This window comes from Sugiyamaella lignohabitans, chromosome B (genome assembly GCF_001640025.1).
Source record: "Sugiyamaella lignohabitans strain CBS 10342 chromosome B, complete sequence".
NCBI classification, from domain to species: Eukaryota; Fungi; Ascomycota; class Dipodascomycetes; order Dipodascales; family Trichomonascaceae; genus Sugiyamaella; species Sugiyamaella lignohabitans.
The window spans coordinates 465989-479598 of record NC_031674.1 but is presented as its reverse complement, the minus strand read 5'-3'; the positions used below and the strand labels follow the sequence as shown (position 1 = coordinate 479598).

The 13610-nt window shown below is 42.2% G+C and overlaps 6 protein-coding genes and 2 non-coding genes across 8 annotated transcripts; 5 read left to right on the top strand and 3 right to left on the bottom strand.

The window, feature by feature from the left end:
- Positions 1–1876: 1876 nt before the first annotated feature.
- AWJ20_2130 lies at positions 1877–1948 on the bottom strand (the record flags this gene model as incomplete). The annotated part of the gene is made up of 1 exon: positions 1877–1948. It is a non-coding gene; the product is annotated as a tRNA-Glu (tRNA).
- A 207-nt stretch (positions 1949–2155) lies between these two features.
- Positions 2156–2248, top strand: AWJ20_2129 (the record flags this gene model as incomplete). Its single annotated transcript has 1 exon — positions 2156–2248. It is a non-coding gene; the product is annotated as a tRNA-Pro (tRNA).
- Positions 2249–3284: 1036 nt separating this feature from the next.
- AWJ20_2128 (uncharacterized protein) lies at positions 3285–4046 on the top strand (the record flags this gene model as incomplete). Its single annotated transcript, XM_018879057.1, has 1 exon — positions 3285–4046. One exon carries the CDS (start codon positions 3285–3287, stop codon positions 4044–4046), a length of 762 nt encoding a protein of 253 aa, XP_018737010.1.
- Positions 4047–4398: 352 nt separating this feature from the next.
- ARA2 (D-arabinose 1-dehydrogenase (NAD(P)(+)) ARA2) lies at positions 4399–5418 on the bottom strand (the record flags this gene model as incomplete). Its single annotated transcript, XM_018879056.1, has 1 exon — positions 4399–5418. The coding sequence occupies one exon, from the start codon at positions 5416–5418 to the stop codon at positions 4399–4401; it is 1020 nt and encodes a 339-aa protein (XP_018737009.1).
- Positions 5419–5738: 320 nt separating this feature from the next.
- On the top strand, positions 5739–6851 carry CDA2 (chitin deacetylase CDA2; the record flags this gene model as incomplete). Its single annotated transcript, XM_018879055.1, has 1 exon — positions 5739–6851. One exon carries the CDS (start codon positions 5739–5741, stop codon positions 6849–6851), a length of 1113 nt encoding a protein of 370 aa, XP_018737008.1.
- Positions 6852–6919: 68 nt separating this feature from the next.
- On the bottom strand, positions 6920–9292 carry IMH1 (Imh1p; the record flags this gene model as incomplete). Its single annotated transcript, XM_018879054.1, has 1 exon — positions 6920–9292. One exon carries the CDS (start codon positions 9290–9292, stop codon positions 6920–6922), a length of 2373 nt encoding a protein of 790 aa, XP_018737007.1.
- A 1396-nt stretch (positions 9293–10688) lies between these two features.
- On the top strand, positions 10689–11234 carry CCS1 (Ccs1p; the record flags this gene model as incomplete). The annotated part of the gene is made up of 1 exon (XM_018879053.1): positions 10689–11234. The coding sequence occupies one exon, from the start codon at positions 10689–10691 to the stop codon at positions 11232–11234; it is 546 nt and encodes a 181-aa protein (XP_018737006.1).
- A 1357-nt stretch (positions 11235–12591) lies between these two features.
- On the top strand, positions 12592–13077 carry AWJ20_2123 (uncharacterized protein; the record flags this gene model as incomplete). The annotated part of the gene is made up of 1 exon (XM_018879052.1): positions 12592–13077. The coding sequence occupies one exon, from the start codon at positions 12592–12594 to the stop codon at positions 13075–13077; it is 486 nt and encodes a 161-aa protein (XP_018737005.1).
- Positions 13078–13610: the final 533 nt, after the last annotated feature.

Genomic DNA, 13610 nt, shown 5'->3' with positions numbered 1-13610 from the left:
CAAACTTTCTCTAGCAGTTGAGGCTGCAGCTCAAACTCTGTGGACACGTCTCGCTTCTTAGCGGAATGGATCAGACAGTTTGAGACGAGCAAACATAACGACTGGCGGGGAAAATATCAACTACGGGCTGATCAATGAAGGTAAAAAGACCATTGAAACCCAGTCTGGTTTATAGCTGTTTATAGCACTCGCTAGAGCGGATAATCATAGATGGCTGTTTTTCCTGTCGCAATATAAGGGAGAGCAGGAGATCAAGAAGAAAACTGAGTGGCCTTATATTCTCCCATTCGATGGGCAACTGGATTGAAAAGATGTAAATATCAAATCCCTGACACAATGCCATAGTCAACTAGAGCCTCCTGTAGAACTGATAAACTGGTTCTAGGCTGGGTGCATAAGCCGTTGCAAATAGTACATGCATTTTCAAAAAACGGACTTCGCTTATGCACCAAGCATGCGCTGATATGCCAGATTTCCCTTTTGGACATGCATGCTGCACTGACAGGGATTAGAGAGTTGCAGGGATCATTCTTAGTGCAGAAGAAGTGTGGGTAACTAGAAATGAGCTGTATTGTTTAAATGTCAGCGATTTCCTGGATTTTTTTATTTGTTTAGAAAACTCTTGTTTCACATTTCATTCGCATTAATTCGCATTCCGTCCAAAGTTTCACAGTTGCGGCACATCACAAATACATAATATACCAATATGGCACGACTAACTAATTACGAGCTTCTGAGGAGCTTGTCAATGCTTCTTATTCTATATCACAACTTTGGAGTACAATCTCCTTGGCCATTTGAGGAAAAAGAACAATCTTTGGAAAACACCTTCATTGGAGTTCTTTCTAGTGGGGGTAAAGTGGGCATTAACTTGTTTATGATCATTACCGGCTATTTCCTTGCCGGCAAAACGGTGACACCATCCTCGGTTATCCGTGTGTGGCTTCGAACTGTCACTTATTCATGGGCAATTTTTGCTTGGATGTTATATGAGCGCTATGATGAGATGAAATCGCACGATTTCTTTGAGAGCCTGTTTCCAGTTGTGTGTTATAGCTACTGGCTCGTCACCCTGCACATTATTACAGTTCTACTATCACCAGTTCTAAGTAAAATTACTCTCAGCTTGACTCACCAGGAATATGTCGGCACTTTGAGTGTCATGTTTGTTACAATGTCCATTTTTGCTTACTTTTATGTGTACGCATTCAGTCCTGTGTTTTGGTTCATGTTCCTGTACATGCTAGGATCGTATTTGAGACTGTATAGACATGTCTATGCAAAAATCACCACAAAGATGCTATTTCTTTGTCTTTCCGGTCTTATCTTATTTAATGTTGCGACTATATATCATTTTTCCACAAAGCAATACACCTGGCTCGAAGGATACGGTGGCCCGTATATGCTAATGACACATGATTATTCACCTTTGGCAATAATAATATCTGTGTTTACCTTTCTTGCAGTTGGACGACTCGAATTTCATAATTCAATTATCGATCACATTGCTGGAGCATCTCTGGGAGTTTATTTGATTGGTGAGAACCGGTTCTTAAGATGGCTCATCTGGCCCCAGTGGGTCAACGCCCCTGAACACATTGATAGACCCGACTTTTACATCTATTCATTCCTTGCACCTATTTTTGTTTTCCTTATTTGTGGAGTTATTGAACTGGCTCGTCAGAAACTTTTTGGCGAGGTGGAAACTTTTTTGATCGAAAAAATTGAGCTGGCCATTGGTCCTGTGAGAGACTACTTGTATAGCCGGCTAGATTTGATGGAAGAGAAAAATCAGGTTATGAAAGCAGTGTAGTTGTTATCATATTTATAATTAAAAATTAATGAGTTTATGACTGTAAAATAAAAAATAGACGTACTCCGATACAGGGAATCGAACCCTGATCTGGACGGTGAGAGCGTCCTGTGCTAGCCATTACACCATATCGGATTGTTGTTGAAGACCGCCAGCCAAGTCCGCAGCTGGCCCTCATCTGCTGTGTCATCTTACGACAAAAATATTGAGAGGCTCGAAGTTTTAAACCTCTAACACTTCCAAATTTGCATTATATGAGGTGAAAACCTCCAAAATTATTGAAAAATCTTTAAGTTCGATTCAAACGTAAAGGTAGGCGCAGAATTTTTTTTTCAATAATTCGGCCGTGTGGTCTAGTAGTATGATACTCGCTTTGGGTGGCACTTGTGCAAACACATCTGCGAGTGGTCCAGGGTTCAATTCCCTGCTCGGCCCGTTTATTTTTGAAATCTTTTTTGATAAAACTACTGAACGCAAGAATACAGTAAACATTTATATTGTATTTTAACCGATAGAATGTTTTAAATTTTAGGTTTTTGACTGGCCTAAATTCTCACTGGCTGTAAAACTCTGGATCACCAGTGGTGTGTTCAATTAATGGCTGCTACAAAATCCAACTACAGTATCAATATTATTGTCATTTATGATCTCTCAACGCTCTTAGCTATCCAGGCTAAAATTATCAACTACAACCGAGGCAATCTTGTCTGAACTAATAAAACAAAGTAAAATAAAATCTTGAATCATAGGTGAGCGGAGTAATTTCTCGCGTACTGCTCCTCAGCCTCACAAAGATACGGTTAGGGGGAACACGCCATGCTGATGTGATAATGTACGTTATAACGGTTTCCAGGCACTGCCAACATAGTGGCGCTATCAAAAAACGTGAGTGATATTCGCGCATACCACTAGCGAGTTCAACTTCTAAACACGATATAGACTTAATCCATGCTTACAAATCTTGACAATTATACAAAATACGGTTAAAGAGATTTGTTGGTACTTGAAGCCGTTTTAGTTACAAGTCTCGAGTGAGTTTCATTTACGTATTTGTTAAGCATTTGGTCCTCTAGTCACTTATATTTTGAATTGAGTTATCGACAATCGCGATCGGGCATATATATTGTTAACCCTGTCGACTGGTATCAGTGGCGAGTTCATAAACAATAATTATTCCGTGTCACTACAATTAGTACTGGACTTTAAAATAGTGCCGGAATTAATAGCGAGGTCAGAGTGAGATTGTGCATCGCATTGTCTTATCTCGTATTGAATACGTTGTATTTCACAATCCGACCTGTCCGGTCTATATAATCCCGGAATATTTTCAATTGAGCGCATTGGATCACGTTCTCCGTTTCATTGAATTGCCCTCCATTGAGCGCATTAAATTCCATCCCCTGACTCCTCTATAGTGTGTTAGTAATAAAGCACATATCTGTCTTTTGCTTCGGATATTTGGGTAGTAGTGATGAAAAATTCCACAGATTTTCAAGCAACCTCTCCTCGTTCCCAGCCCATATTTCATATTGAAAACATTCCTGCATCGGCATCTATCTCATCAACTTCTCTTTCTCCAACATCTCTAGCAGCAACAAATTCCGGTCCACCTCCTATTGCCACACCCGGTCGACACAGTAGACAATCGTCGTCCAGTTCTATCTACTCAAACAGTAGTTTCCAGACTCCAGCACCTCCTACTCCTATTTTGGGTCACGAACCACGTGGACTCGAATCTCGTGGACGTCAGGCGAGCTTAAACAACAGATCAAGTGTTTCTGGCACTTCTTCAGGAGGAGGAATCTCAACGACACTGGCTGGCCAGGGTCCTACAAAGTTCACAGGTCCAATGTCGAGTGTAGAAATCTATGATGTTCTTGAAAAAGAGCAAGAGGCTATTGTCAACAAACTGCAGCGAGAGATTAACCACCTCAAGACCGAGAGGAGCCGTAGTAGATCCCAGTCGACATCCTCGTCATCTTCTATGACTAGGAACCCGTCAATCCGGTCTATCTATTCTGTATCTGATGCCGAAGAACAATATCCGGGTTCGTCAGCTCCTGCGGGCTCTGTTGCTACAGCTGCAGCCACCCACCGACGTGGATCGCGTCCGAGTTTTGGTTCCGTCATTGATGATTCTAGTGTGATTAATTCGCTACGTAAAGAAAACGAGGTTCTTAAGAAGAAAATCGCCGAATTGAGTATAAAATGTAAGTGTTCACAGGTATTCTAAAGCCATTAGTGGAGACTTGTCTGTGGAAGAACATACTAACTGTTATAGTGACTGAAAAAGAAAACGAAATCGACAGCCTGACGAAAAGCTTTAAGGATTCTAGATTAGATTAGTTTCCAGCAATGTGAAGACTGAGGTGGTCTGTTCTGCTGGTAGGAATGGTATATCGAGTCTTGTCTTGTTCTGTGTTTATTGTTTATTGTTTATTTTATTCTATCACTGTGTAGTGGTAAATGTCCCTATCAAAATTCTTTAGTATATACAAGATCTTCCTCTGCCCGCTAGCAGGAGCCACCAATGACTCGCGCATCTCGTGATGCTTGCGTCGTTCTATTCATTTCCCAATAAATCATCATGCAGTCATATCAGGATGCTCGATACCAGATGGCCAGGTCTGGTTTAAAGTGCTGCCAAGAATCTCACGTACACCCTTCAAAAGGACTTCGTCTTCTTTGGATTGTGCTGCTGTTTTGGCTTGCCAGTACTGCTGGACTGCTGTTTCAACCTCACGAACAGTTTGGAGACCAAACACTGTCGGGCCATGAGTCCAATGAGTATATACAAATCGCACCGCCAAATCAGAAATGTCGACACCATGTTGCGAGGTGTAAACAGACGCTTCAGAAACTGCTTTACGAAGCTCTAGAGATGCGGGGTGAAATGGATGAGGAGGTACAGCTCTTAATAGCGACATACTCAGAGGTGAGGCATTGAGAACCACCCTTACTCCTGCTTCAGTTTTAAATTTTGTAACATAATCTTCCAGCAAAGTGTTCTGCATACAAAAGTTGGAATAACTCAGTATGATGTCCAGAGATCCATGTGATAGTGTATTCTTTGCCAGTGTAGCTAAATATAATAAAAAGTCAAGTGGGTAGCCAGATATGCCTACGTTTTTGATGTAGCCCGCTTTCTTTAACGCGAAGGCCTCGTCAATAGCTTCTAAACACTGTTTAGTCTCGACAAATTCAACGTCGTGTATATACAGAACATCCAGATATGTGGTATTCAGTCTTTCCAAGCTTCTCAAGACAGAGCTTCTAATAGATGCTGCAGAATAGTCGAAGTTATTTTCTGCTACACGACCCGCTTTCGTACAGATCAGATACGTGTCTCTTGGGTACTCCGAGGCCATACTCTTCAGGGCCTTTCCCACAATCTCTTCTGAAGGACCATAATAAGCAGATGTGTCCAAAGCACGTATACCAAGGTCAAATGCTTTTCTTAAAACATTTTCAGCAGATAAGCCATGAGGGTCATCCGTGTATTGATAGTTGAAAACTCCTGCTCCTAATACAATATCTGGTAAATCTTCAATAGACTTTGGTATATTGGTCGTTATAGGCTTGATAATAACCTCTGACTGTGTCATTAGAATTTCTTGTCCTTGTCAATAATAAAAATATTTTCTAGTCGCTAATTTGAACCCTGTTTAAGTTGTATATGTTTTATTCAACTATGACAACATTGGCGCCTATAATGCCCTTTGAATTTTAAGTCCTCTATAGACATAATTATTCAGGGGTAATCGACATCCGTATTTCCGTAAATGGCAAGGCAATCGACTATCATCATTCCGGCACTATTATATCTCTGGACTGCTGAGATATCCATAAAATTCCATAAATCATAGAAGTCTCACACAAATTCAGACTGGGGAACATTGCTACTTCTGCCTATGTATGGGTCGATATGAAACTATACGCAACCGCGCTGCTAGTCTTCAGTACTGTTGCAACAGCCAAAAGTAATGATGAAACCAAGCCAATAAACCCTCTCCTGCTCTCATCACCTCGTAATATTGACCACTCCGCAAAATACATCAATCTACCAATATCGCCTGGAAAGCTCAGAGAAAACTTGCAGAACCATGCCTCTGGCCCACAGACCTATGGCACTGGATCAAAGCCGAGCCATTTAGATCGTACATTAGCAGACTACACGGTGCCAAGCCGCCAGGAAATAGGTATAGGAGGAGGAATCTCTGGTAACAACCAAGGAGTCAAAATTTATGCTCAGTTCAAACAGCCGTTTCCCGACTGGTTGCAAAGCATCACTGGGTTGACTAAATGGCCAGACGAAAACGCACCGTATATTCCATTAGACGATATTGATCTGTCAGTGGTACCAAAAATCCCCAAAAGATCATTAGGGGATTGTAGCAATGTTGAAAGAAGTCATTGTTCATTTGAGTGTTACAGATGTGTGGCCCCAGATGACATCATTACATGTCCTGTCATGTCTCAGACATTTGACGATGGGCCAAGCCCCAGCACTCCAAAGCTGCTAGACCAACTACCTATAAAAACTACATTTTTCACTCAAGGTATCAATGTGGTGAGATTTCCAGAAACAGTCAGATTACAACACCAAGAAGGGCATCTACTTGCCTCTCACACATGGAGTCATGCCAATCTTCCGGGTTTATCAAACGAAGATATAGCTGCTCAAATCCAGTGGTCGATATGGGCCATCAACGCCACAGCCGGCGTGGTACCGAGATACTTCAGACCCCCATACGGGGCAATTGACGACCGAGTGAGAACAATAACAAGACAATTTGGATTGGTTGCAGTTTTCTGGGATAAGGATACGTTTGATTGGAGAGTAAATGATAGATCTAAAACAGAAAATGAGGTTTACCAGGAAGTACGACAATGGCAAGCAGAGACGCCTGGTGCATTGATATTGGAGCATGATTCAACAATAAAGACAGTCAATGTCGGCATTGAGGTATCTAGGCTGATTCATTCAAAGCAAATGACCGTAGCAGATTGTGTTAATGGACCATGGTATAATGATTGAAAGATATTCATCTATTATTTATAATACATAGCACAAAAAATGAATTTGTCATATAAATGCACGCTGACTCAACGGAAAGCAGTTGCGAATCTCTGCCTTTCTGAATCATTGAGTTCCAAGAAAGTGGCCAGTGAGCCTAACATAGCAGATCGCTGTTCTTTCTTGTCAACATAGTTTAGCAAAAAGTTCTTGGTGTATAGTCTTTCATTTCGGACCTGGTCATTGTCTTGACCACTAAGACTGACAATGCTGGATTGGCGAGAATGCACAGTATCTCGTGATTTATTTTTCAGATCCACAATCTCTTTGCGCATCGTTTCCAAATCACCAGTGAGTACCCGGTAATTCCTTTGCAAAACTTCATTTTTCTCCTGAGATTCCTCGGCAGCTCGCTTCAAAGAGCTTGCGGACTTTTCAAATTCAACAGCACGGGTTTGTGCCGCACTTAATTGACTACGGGAGCTCTCTAACTCTTTGCGAATGGATGCAAGCTCTTCTTTCGCGGAAGTCAGTTCTTCTTGTACCCTGTCACGCATCTTACGGATATCTTTTAGATCCCTGTCGTATCGATTTTTCTCTTCTTCAAACATATGCAATTGTCGTTTCAGATCACCGTTTTGAGTCCTTAGTTCATCTAGTTCTCTGGATTTACGGCTCTGCATTGTCAGAAGATCACTCTCATATTCATCCCTCTGCTCTGTTAATGCACGCACCTTGGCTTCTAGTTCTTTAACCTTTGTCTGATAACTGTGTTCAGTTTCATTTCGAAGGTTAGTCAAAGTCTGAGCTTCTCTGGTTCTATCTTGAAGATGCTTTCGAAGATCCGACAGCTCTTCCTGAAGACTATCGGATCTTTTAGATGATTCATCAGCTATCTGTTTCAGCTCGTCTACTTCACGCTGAAGAAGTTGAAGGTTAGAAATAGCAGTCGCCTTTTCTGTTTCTGCAGCGCTAAGTTTACTCTTTGCTTCTGAAGCTTCCACCAGGAGCTTTGAATGGTCTTTTTCAAATGAAGCTTTGGATGCTTTAACAGCAGCCAATTCTCGTTGAAGTTTACCTCGGGCTTCGGCGTTTGTCTTTTGTAAGCTTTCAATTTCTGCTCCTTGTTGCTTCTTCAAAGAATTATGCTCTGCATTAAGTTTTGAGTATGAGGTCTCTAATGATTTTACCTTAGTCTCTAACTCACTAATATGCTTTTCTTTATCGGCAACGACAGATGTAAGTGTGGAGATCTCGCCCTTGTACTTATCAATGAGAGCGGTGCTGTTTCCATGGTCGGCTTTCAGCTTAGAGATCTGGGACTCGTAATCAGCTTTACTACGGTTAAGCTCATCTAAACGAGTTGCAGCTAGTTTCTCAGCCTTTTCTAAACCTAGTCGAACATCTTCCAAAATAGCCGACTCTTCTTTCAACTTGCTTTTAGTATCTTCCAATGTAGCCGACTCTTCTTTCAACTTGCTCTTCGTGTCTTCCAATGCAGCCGATTCTTCTTTCAACTTGTTTCTAGCCTCTTCAAGCTGACGATCCATGTCCTCCTTCAAGGCTTTCAACTCCTCAGATGCTTGAAGAGCACTTTCTTTCGTACCAGTGACCTCATTATCTCTGTTGGCCAGCTCTTCTCTAGCGACTACCAAGTCTTGCCCGATAGCGGTAATCATTCCATTCAGTTCTTGAATATGCTCTTCTTTAGACCGAATCTCAGCTTGCAGCTTTGAAATCTCGCCATCAGATGAAGGCAAGCTTGTATTTTCAGTTTCAGGAGGTTCTGTGGCCATAGCTCCACCCTTTTTCTTTTTCTTATTCTTTTTCTTGGAAGGGGTCGATGTAGGTGTAGAAATCTGGTCAGCCAGATCAGAACCTACAGGTGGAGCAGAAGCAGCAGATGCAGACTCCTCGACTTCTTTCAACTTAAGTGACAATTCAGATATTTCTTTACTGTGAATCTCCTTGAGTCGGTTGATTTCATCATCCTTCTCCTTAGCAAGTGCTACAGTGGCTTGCTCCTTCTCGCTCTTCAATTTGACTAACTCTTCCTCTTTTTCGTTCAAGGCAGAAACTTCTTTTTCGAGTTTTTCTTGGAGTATCGCTAATTCTTTCTCCTTATCAGCACTAACGGCATTGGCTGATTTCTCGCTTTCCTCTTTGATCTTAGTGAGCTCTTGATCTTTGCTCTTGAGCTCTTCTTCGAGTTTATCAAGTTTGGCTAGTTTTTCTGTTTGCTGCTTAAGTAGCTCGTCCTTAGAAACTCCTTGAGATTTTAAAGCTTCTATTTCAGTCTTGAAATTCTCAGCATCTTTCTCTAATTGCCTCTGTTTAACGAGATTGGATTTAAGATCTGCTATTTCCGCCTTCGCTTTATCTAAGGTTCCCTTTAGATCGGTCGCTTCTTTTATGGTTTTTGAGTTTTCGCTTGTTAGTCGACGAATTTCAGCATTTTGCATGTCCTTAGTTTGAGCCAGATTCTGCAAATATGCCACCAAAGCCTCGGTTTCCGAGATTGTTCTAACAGGGGTGTTTTCCTCCAGTATTTTCTCAAACGCTTTAACTAATTCAGCCTTTTTCTTCTCCAGTCGATATGCCTTGAGTAAAACTAAGACGGTTAGATTTGTGTATCTTATACTATACTCGGGTTGTTGAAGGATCAAACTTACGTGGATATTTCTCTTCATATTTGGCAAACTTTTTCAGTTTTTGAGTAATCTCTTTGGGTAATTCCTGATTGGACTCTGAATTCAAACTGCCATTGGTTTGTTCGGTTGTCAGTTTGCCTGCTTGGGTATCTTTATTTGGAGCTCTGTCATTGGTCTCATGTCCATTTGATGGTTTTGAACTGACAGCATTCCGGTTATTATCAGTTTCCTCAGCCGAATTGGACACATTGCCTTCAGAAGTACCATCAGATGTCTCAGAAACCGGTACAGAGTTCGGACTTGGAGCAGATGTCGAACCCGGTGATGCAGACGTAGGTGCTGGCGTGGCACCTCTTCCTTCAACATTTGGGACTGGAGTAGCAGAAGCAGATCCCTCAATCTCTAATGAAGATGGTTCAGGTGTTTCAGTATGTAGTAGTTTTGCATTGGTTTGCAGTAATTTGATTGAATGGTCTTGTTCTTGTTGCCGCTGTTCCTGAATGCTGAGCCTTGGTGAGTTGGAAAGACTATTAGCAGCAGAAGCTGCCTGCTCAGTCAGCTTGGCTGTGACCTTTCCAAGAGATTCAAACATTAACCTCTCATGTGACTGGCACAAAGGTGTTTACTACCTGTTCTGATCAATATATTTTCCTTTCAGAAATTGTCCTAATTGACTAGTTTGGTTCGTGACAGCATGACAGGCATTCAAACTCCACTGCTCAAATTAGACCCCAACCCTATTCAAAACACCAGCTTAATTATCCAACACGGCTGGAAAGCCGAGTCCGGATCACGTCAGACCCCAGATTTGTCAGCCAAGTTCAGTGGAGAAGTGTTTATAAGCTGTCATTCTAGTAATTGTTTATCACTTGTGGAAGCATTGTTCGCCTATAATTGGAAACATCACTTACCGAGTAATTAGCTCAACAGCACTGACATATAACATTATTTAAAGATGCCGTCAGCTGATAATTTTACAGTACGTCTAATGAGTCTGGTGTTGATGAGCATTGTTGGTTGATTAAAATGATAGTTACTAACGGAAGTCTAGGCTATCTACGCAGTTCCATTGCACTGTGATTCTTGTGTATCATCAGTGTCCGAGACTCTAAATAGACTAGAAGGCGTTCAAACTATCCAATGTGATCTTACTAAACAATTGGTCACCGTCTACGGTAACACAGCACCTTCGTCAGTGGTCAGTGCTATGCAAAATATTGGTAAGGATGCCATTGTGCGTGGTACAGGAGAACCCAATTCGGCTGCTGTTTGCATTCTAGAATCTTTTGAAGATGAAAAGAATCCCGTCAAGGGATTGGCTAGAATTGTAGGAGTGTCACCCACTAGAGCCCTTTTTGACATCACCCTTAATGGACTGCCTAAAGGAAAGTACTACCCTTCAATTAGAGTTAGTGGAGATCTTTCGCAGGGTGCAGTTTCTACAGGACCTCAATTGGTTGAGCTTGGAGAAATCGATGTGTCTGCGCAGCTATCAACCTCGGATTCATTTTTAGCCAATCAGCCAAAGGGCTTTTCAGGACATGCTGTTTTCACCAAGGATGTATCTATTTCAGATATTATTGGTAGAGGGTTGACAGTGAGCAAGTCACGAACTGCAAACTATCCCGACTCTTTGGTTGGTGTTATCGCCCGTAGTGCAGGTATCTGGGAGAACCTCAAGTCAGTGTGCAGCTGTTCGGGTAAAACTGTTTGGGAAGAACGGTCCGATGCCATATCTAGTGGAATCCACTGATGAATATGCCAAGAATCTGGTTACGTTTAATACTGAACTCTATTTATATTTTTTTTGTATATAATTATCTGTTTCAGATATGCTACTTGTGTGCCGCTGTGCTGTAGCGTGCCGTCCGTATCGTATTCTTGCATTTTATGTTATTGTCTACTGTCTCACTGGGCGTATTTGGGCTATCGTGGTCCAGATCTTCCTCAGTCTTTGTTTTTTGTTGGTCATGGACCATGTTTGATTGCAGTTGGTCAGCCTAGTCAATGTGTTACAAGTGTATTTACGAACTTGTTACGAGCTCAGTCATCATGGATTCCGAGGAACTTTCAGTAAAGGGAATCAAAGCAATTTTGGGAGAAAATCAATGAGGGGCCAATTCCGAGGCCAATCTCTGATAACAGTATAGTACTACTTACAGTACAGCACAGTAGACAGCAAGTAGAGCACAGTAGACAATACAGTAGAGCACAGTAGACATCACAGTTAACCCATAGTAATAGAAAACAGTAGACAACACAGCCGGCAGGTTGGCAGTTCACTTAGCTCTATGCTCGCTACAAAATCGTTAAATCTCCGCTTGTCTTAGATTTTGAGTACATGCCCATGGTCCTGTTCGTCTACATGCTGCTAGCATCTTTCTTACCTTAGTAACAAGGGACTATTAATCGCCACTGAATCTAAATACACAGTCTTGACCATCAAGTCCAGACTTTCTAAATAAATCTAGGTCAACCCCCCCCGGTTGGAACATGTTACTCTATACAGTAACCTATCTGATAATGTCTGGTAACGGCAAACAGTAAGCTAGCTTTACGAGATAAGTAAAATTAAAACTATAAACAGACTCCAATCAGCCAGGTACCATTAGCTAGTGACGATGCTTTATCTCAACTCTAAGATAAAATAATAAAAACGATCTCATGATCTACTTGAATATTATGTCATCCATTCCATTAACCAAAACCCTATTTAACAAAAGCTTAATCAAATATGCTTCTTTCATTAATTTCTATCCCATAGGAGCACCATTGCAAATACCTTGCCGCTTATTCGCTGATGCTGGTTGACCTCCTGCTTGCTTATGCTATCTGTACCATTGATCTGTACGATCATCAAATGTCATTACCTAATCCGTCTCAGGGGGAAATAGCTGAACAATCGTACAGCTATTAGCATCCAAGACATATATAATGAGGACGATAAACGGTTTGGGTGCGGGGAACTCTTCTTCTATGTGTGACTATTTATATTGGATAGTTTGGCGATTTTGACTTGATTTTTATCTCATTATTTCATCATTTTCTTGTAATTCCTTCAATAATAGGCAGTTGTAGTCCGAATAGTCCGTCATACATCACCTGTCAAGATGCCCAGTACGCTAGTTCCCTGTCGATCAGCAACAGTTGCTGCTGATCCGATGACTCCCGACAGACCTATATCTAGAGCCCAAGCTGCCTTTTTTGATCTCAAGCTCGAAGCTGTCAACATGTTTGCCATTATTGTTTTATATCCTGTGGCTGTTATAGCGGCTCCTTTTCATTTGTTCTATCTTCAGAGTGTAGAATGGAAAGACCGTCGACAGAACAAGAAACTGCTAAGGTCGCTACCCATCACCGTATACAACTCACATCCAGACCCGGTAAATAACTCATTAAACCTATCTTGGGGATGTTCTGAGAATTGCAATATTTGTTTGGACGACTATGTCGACGGCAAATCTAAACTCATGACCCTGCCATGTGGCCATCAATTCCATTCCACTTGTGCTGTCAGATGGATTGCCCAGCAAATGATTGCCGAGAAGAAGAACCCCGCAATCACCTGTCCCGTCTGCAAATGCGATATCCGATAGGATCTATCTGCCACCCAACACCTATAAAAAGCATGATCTCACCCACCCTTTCCTCCCAGCACTTCATTCCAGCACCCACTACTTTTTTCCAGGACTTCATGCCCCATATTTAACCGTTTAATGCGTTCCACGACCTGCCACACCACAACCGTCCCTCCACAACTCCTCCACCCTAATAGCACACCAGACTGGTTTAATCACACAAAACTCCTTAGCCACCAGAAACACACCACACAGCCTCATCCCCCACAGCCCCAATTTCCAGTCCATCCACCTGTCACGTTGCATACACTATTATTATTACCTGTTTACGAGCATAATTTATTCGATCACGATCCCAACCATCAGTCCCGGGCCTGCCTCCGGCGGCTGGGGCTCCGCCCCAGACCCCGCAGCTCCTCTCGCTGCGCTCGAGTCGGGCGTACACGGTCCCAGCCATCTCCTGCGAAGCAGGAGCCACGGGGTCTGGGGCGGAGCCCCAGCCGCCGGAGGCTGACCCGGGACCCGCGAAGATGCTCATCCCCCCATACAGG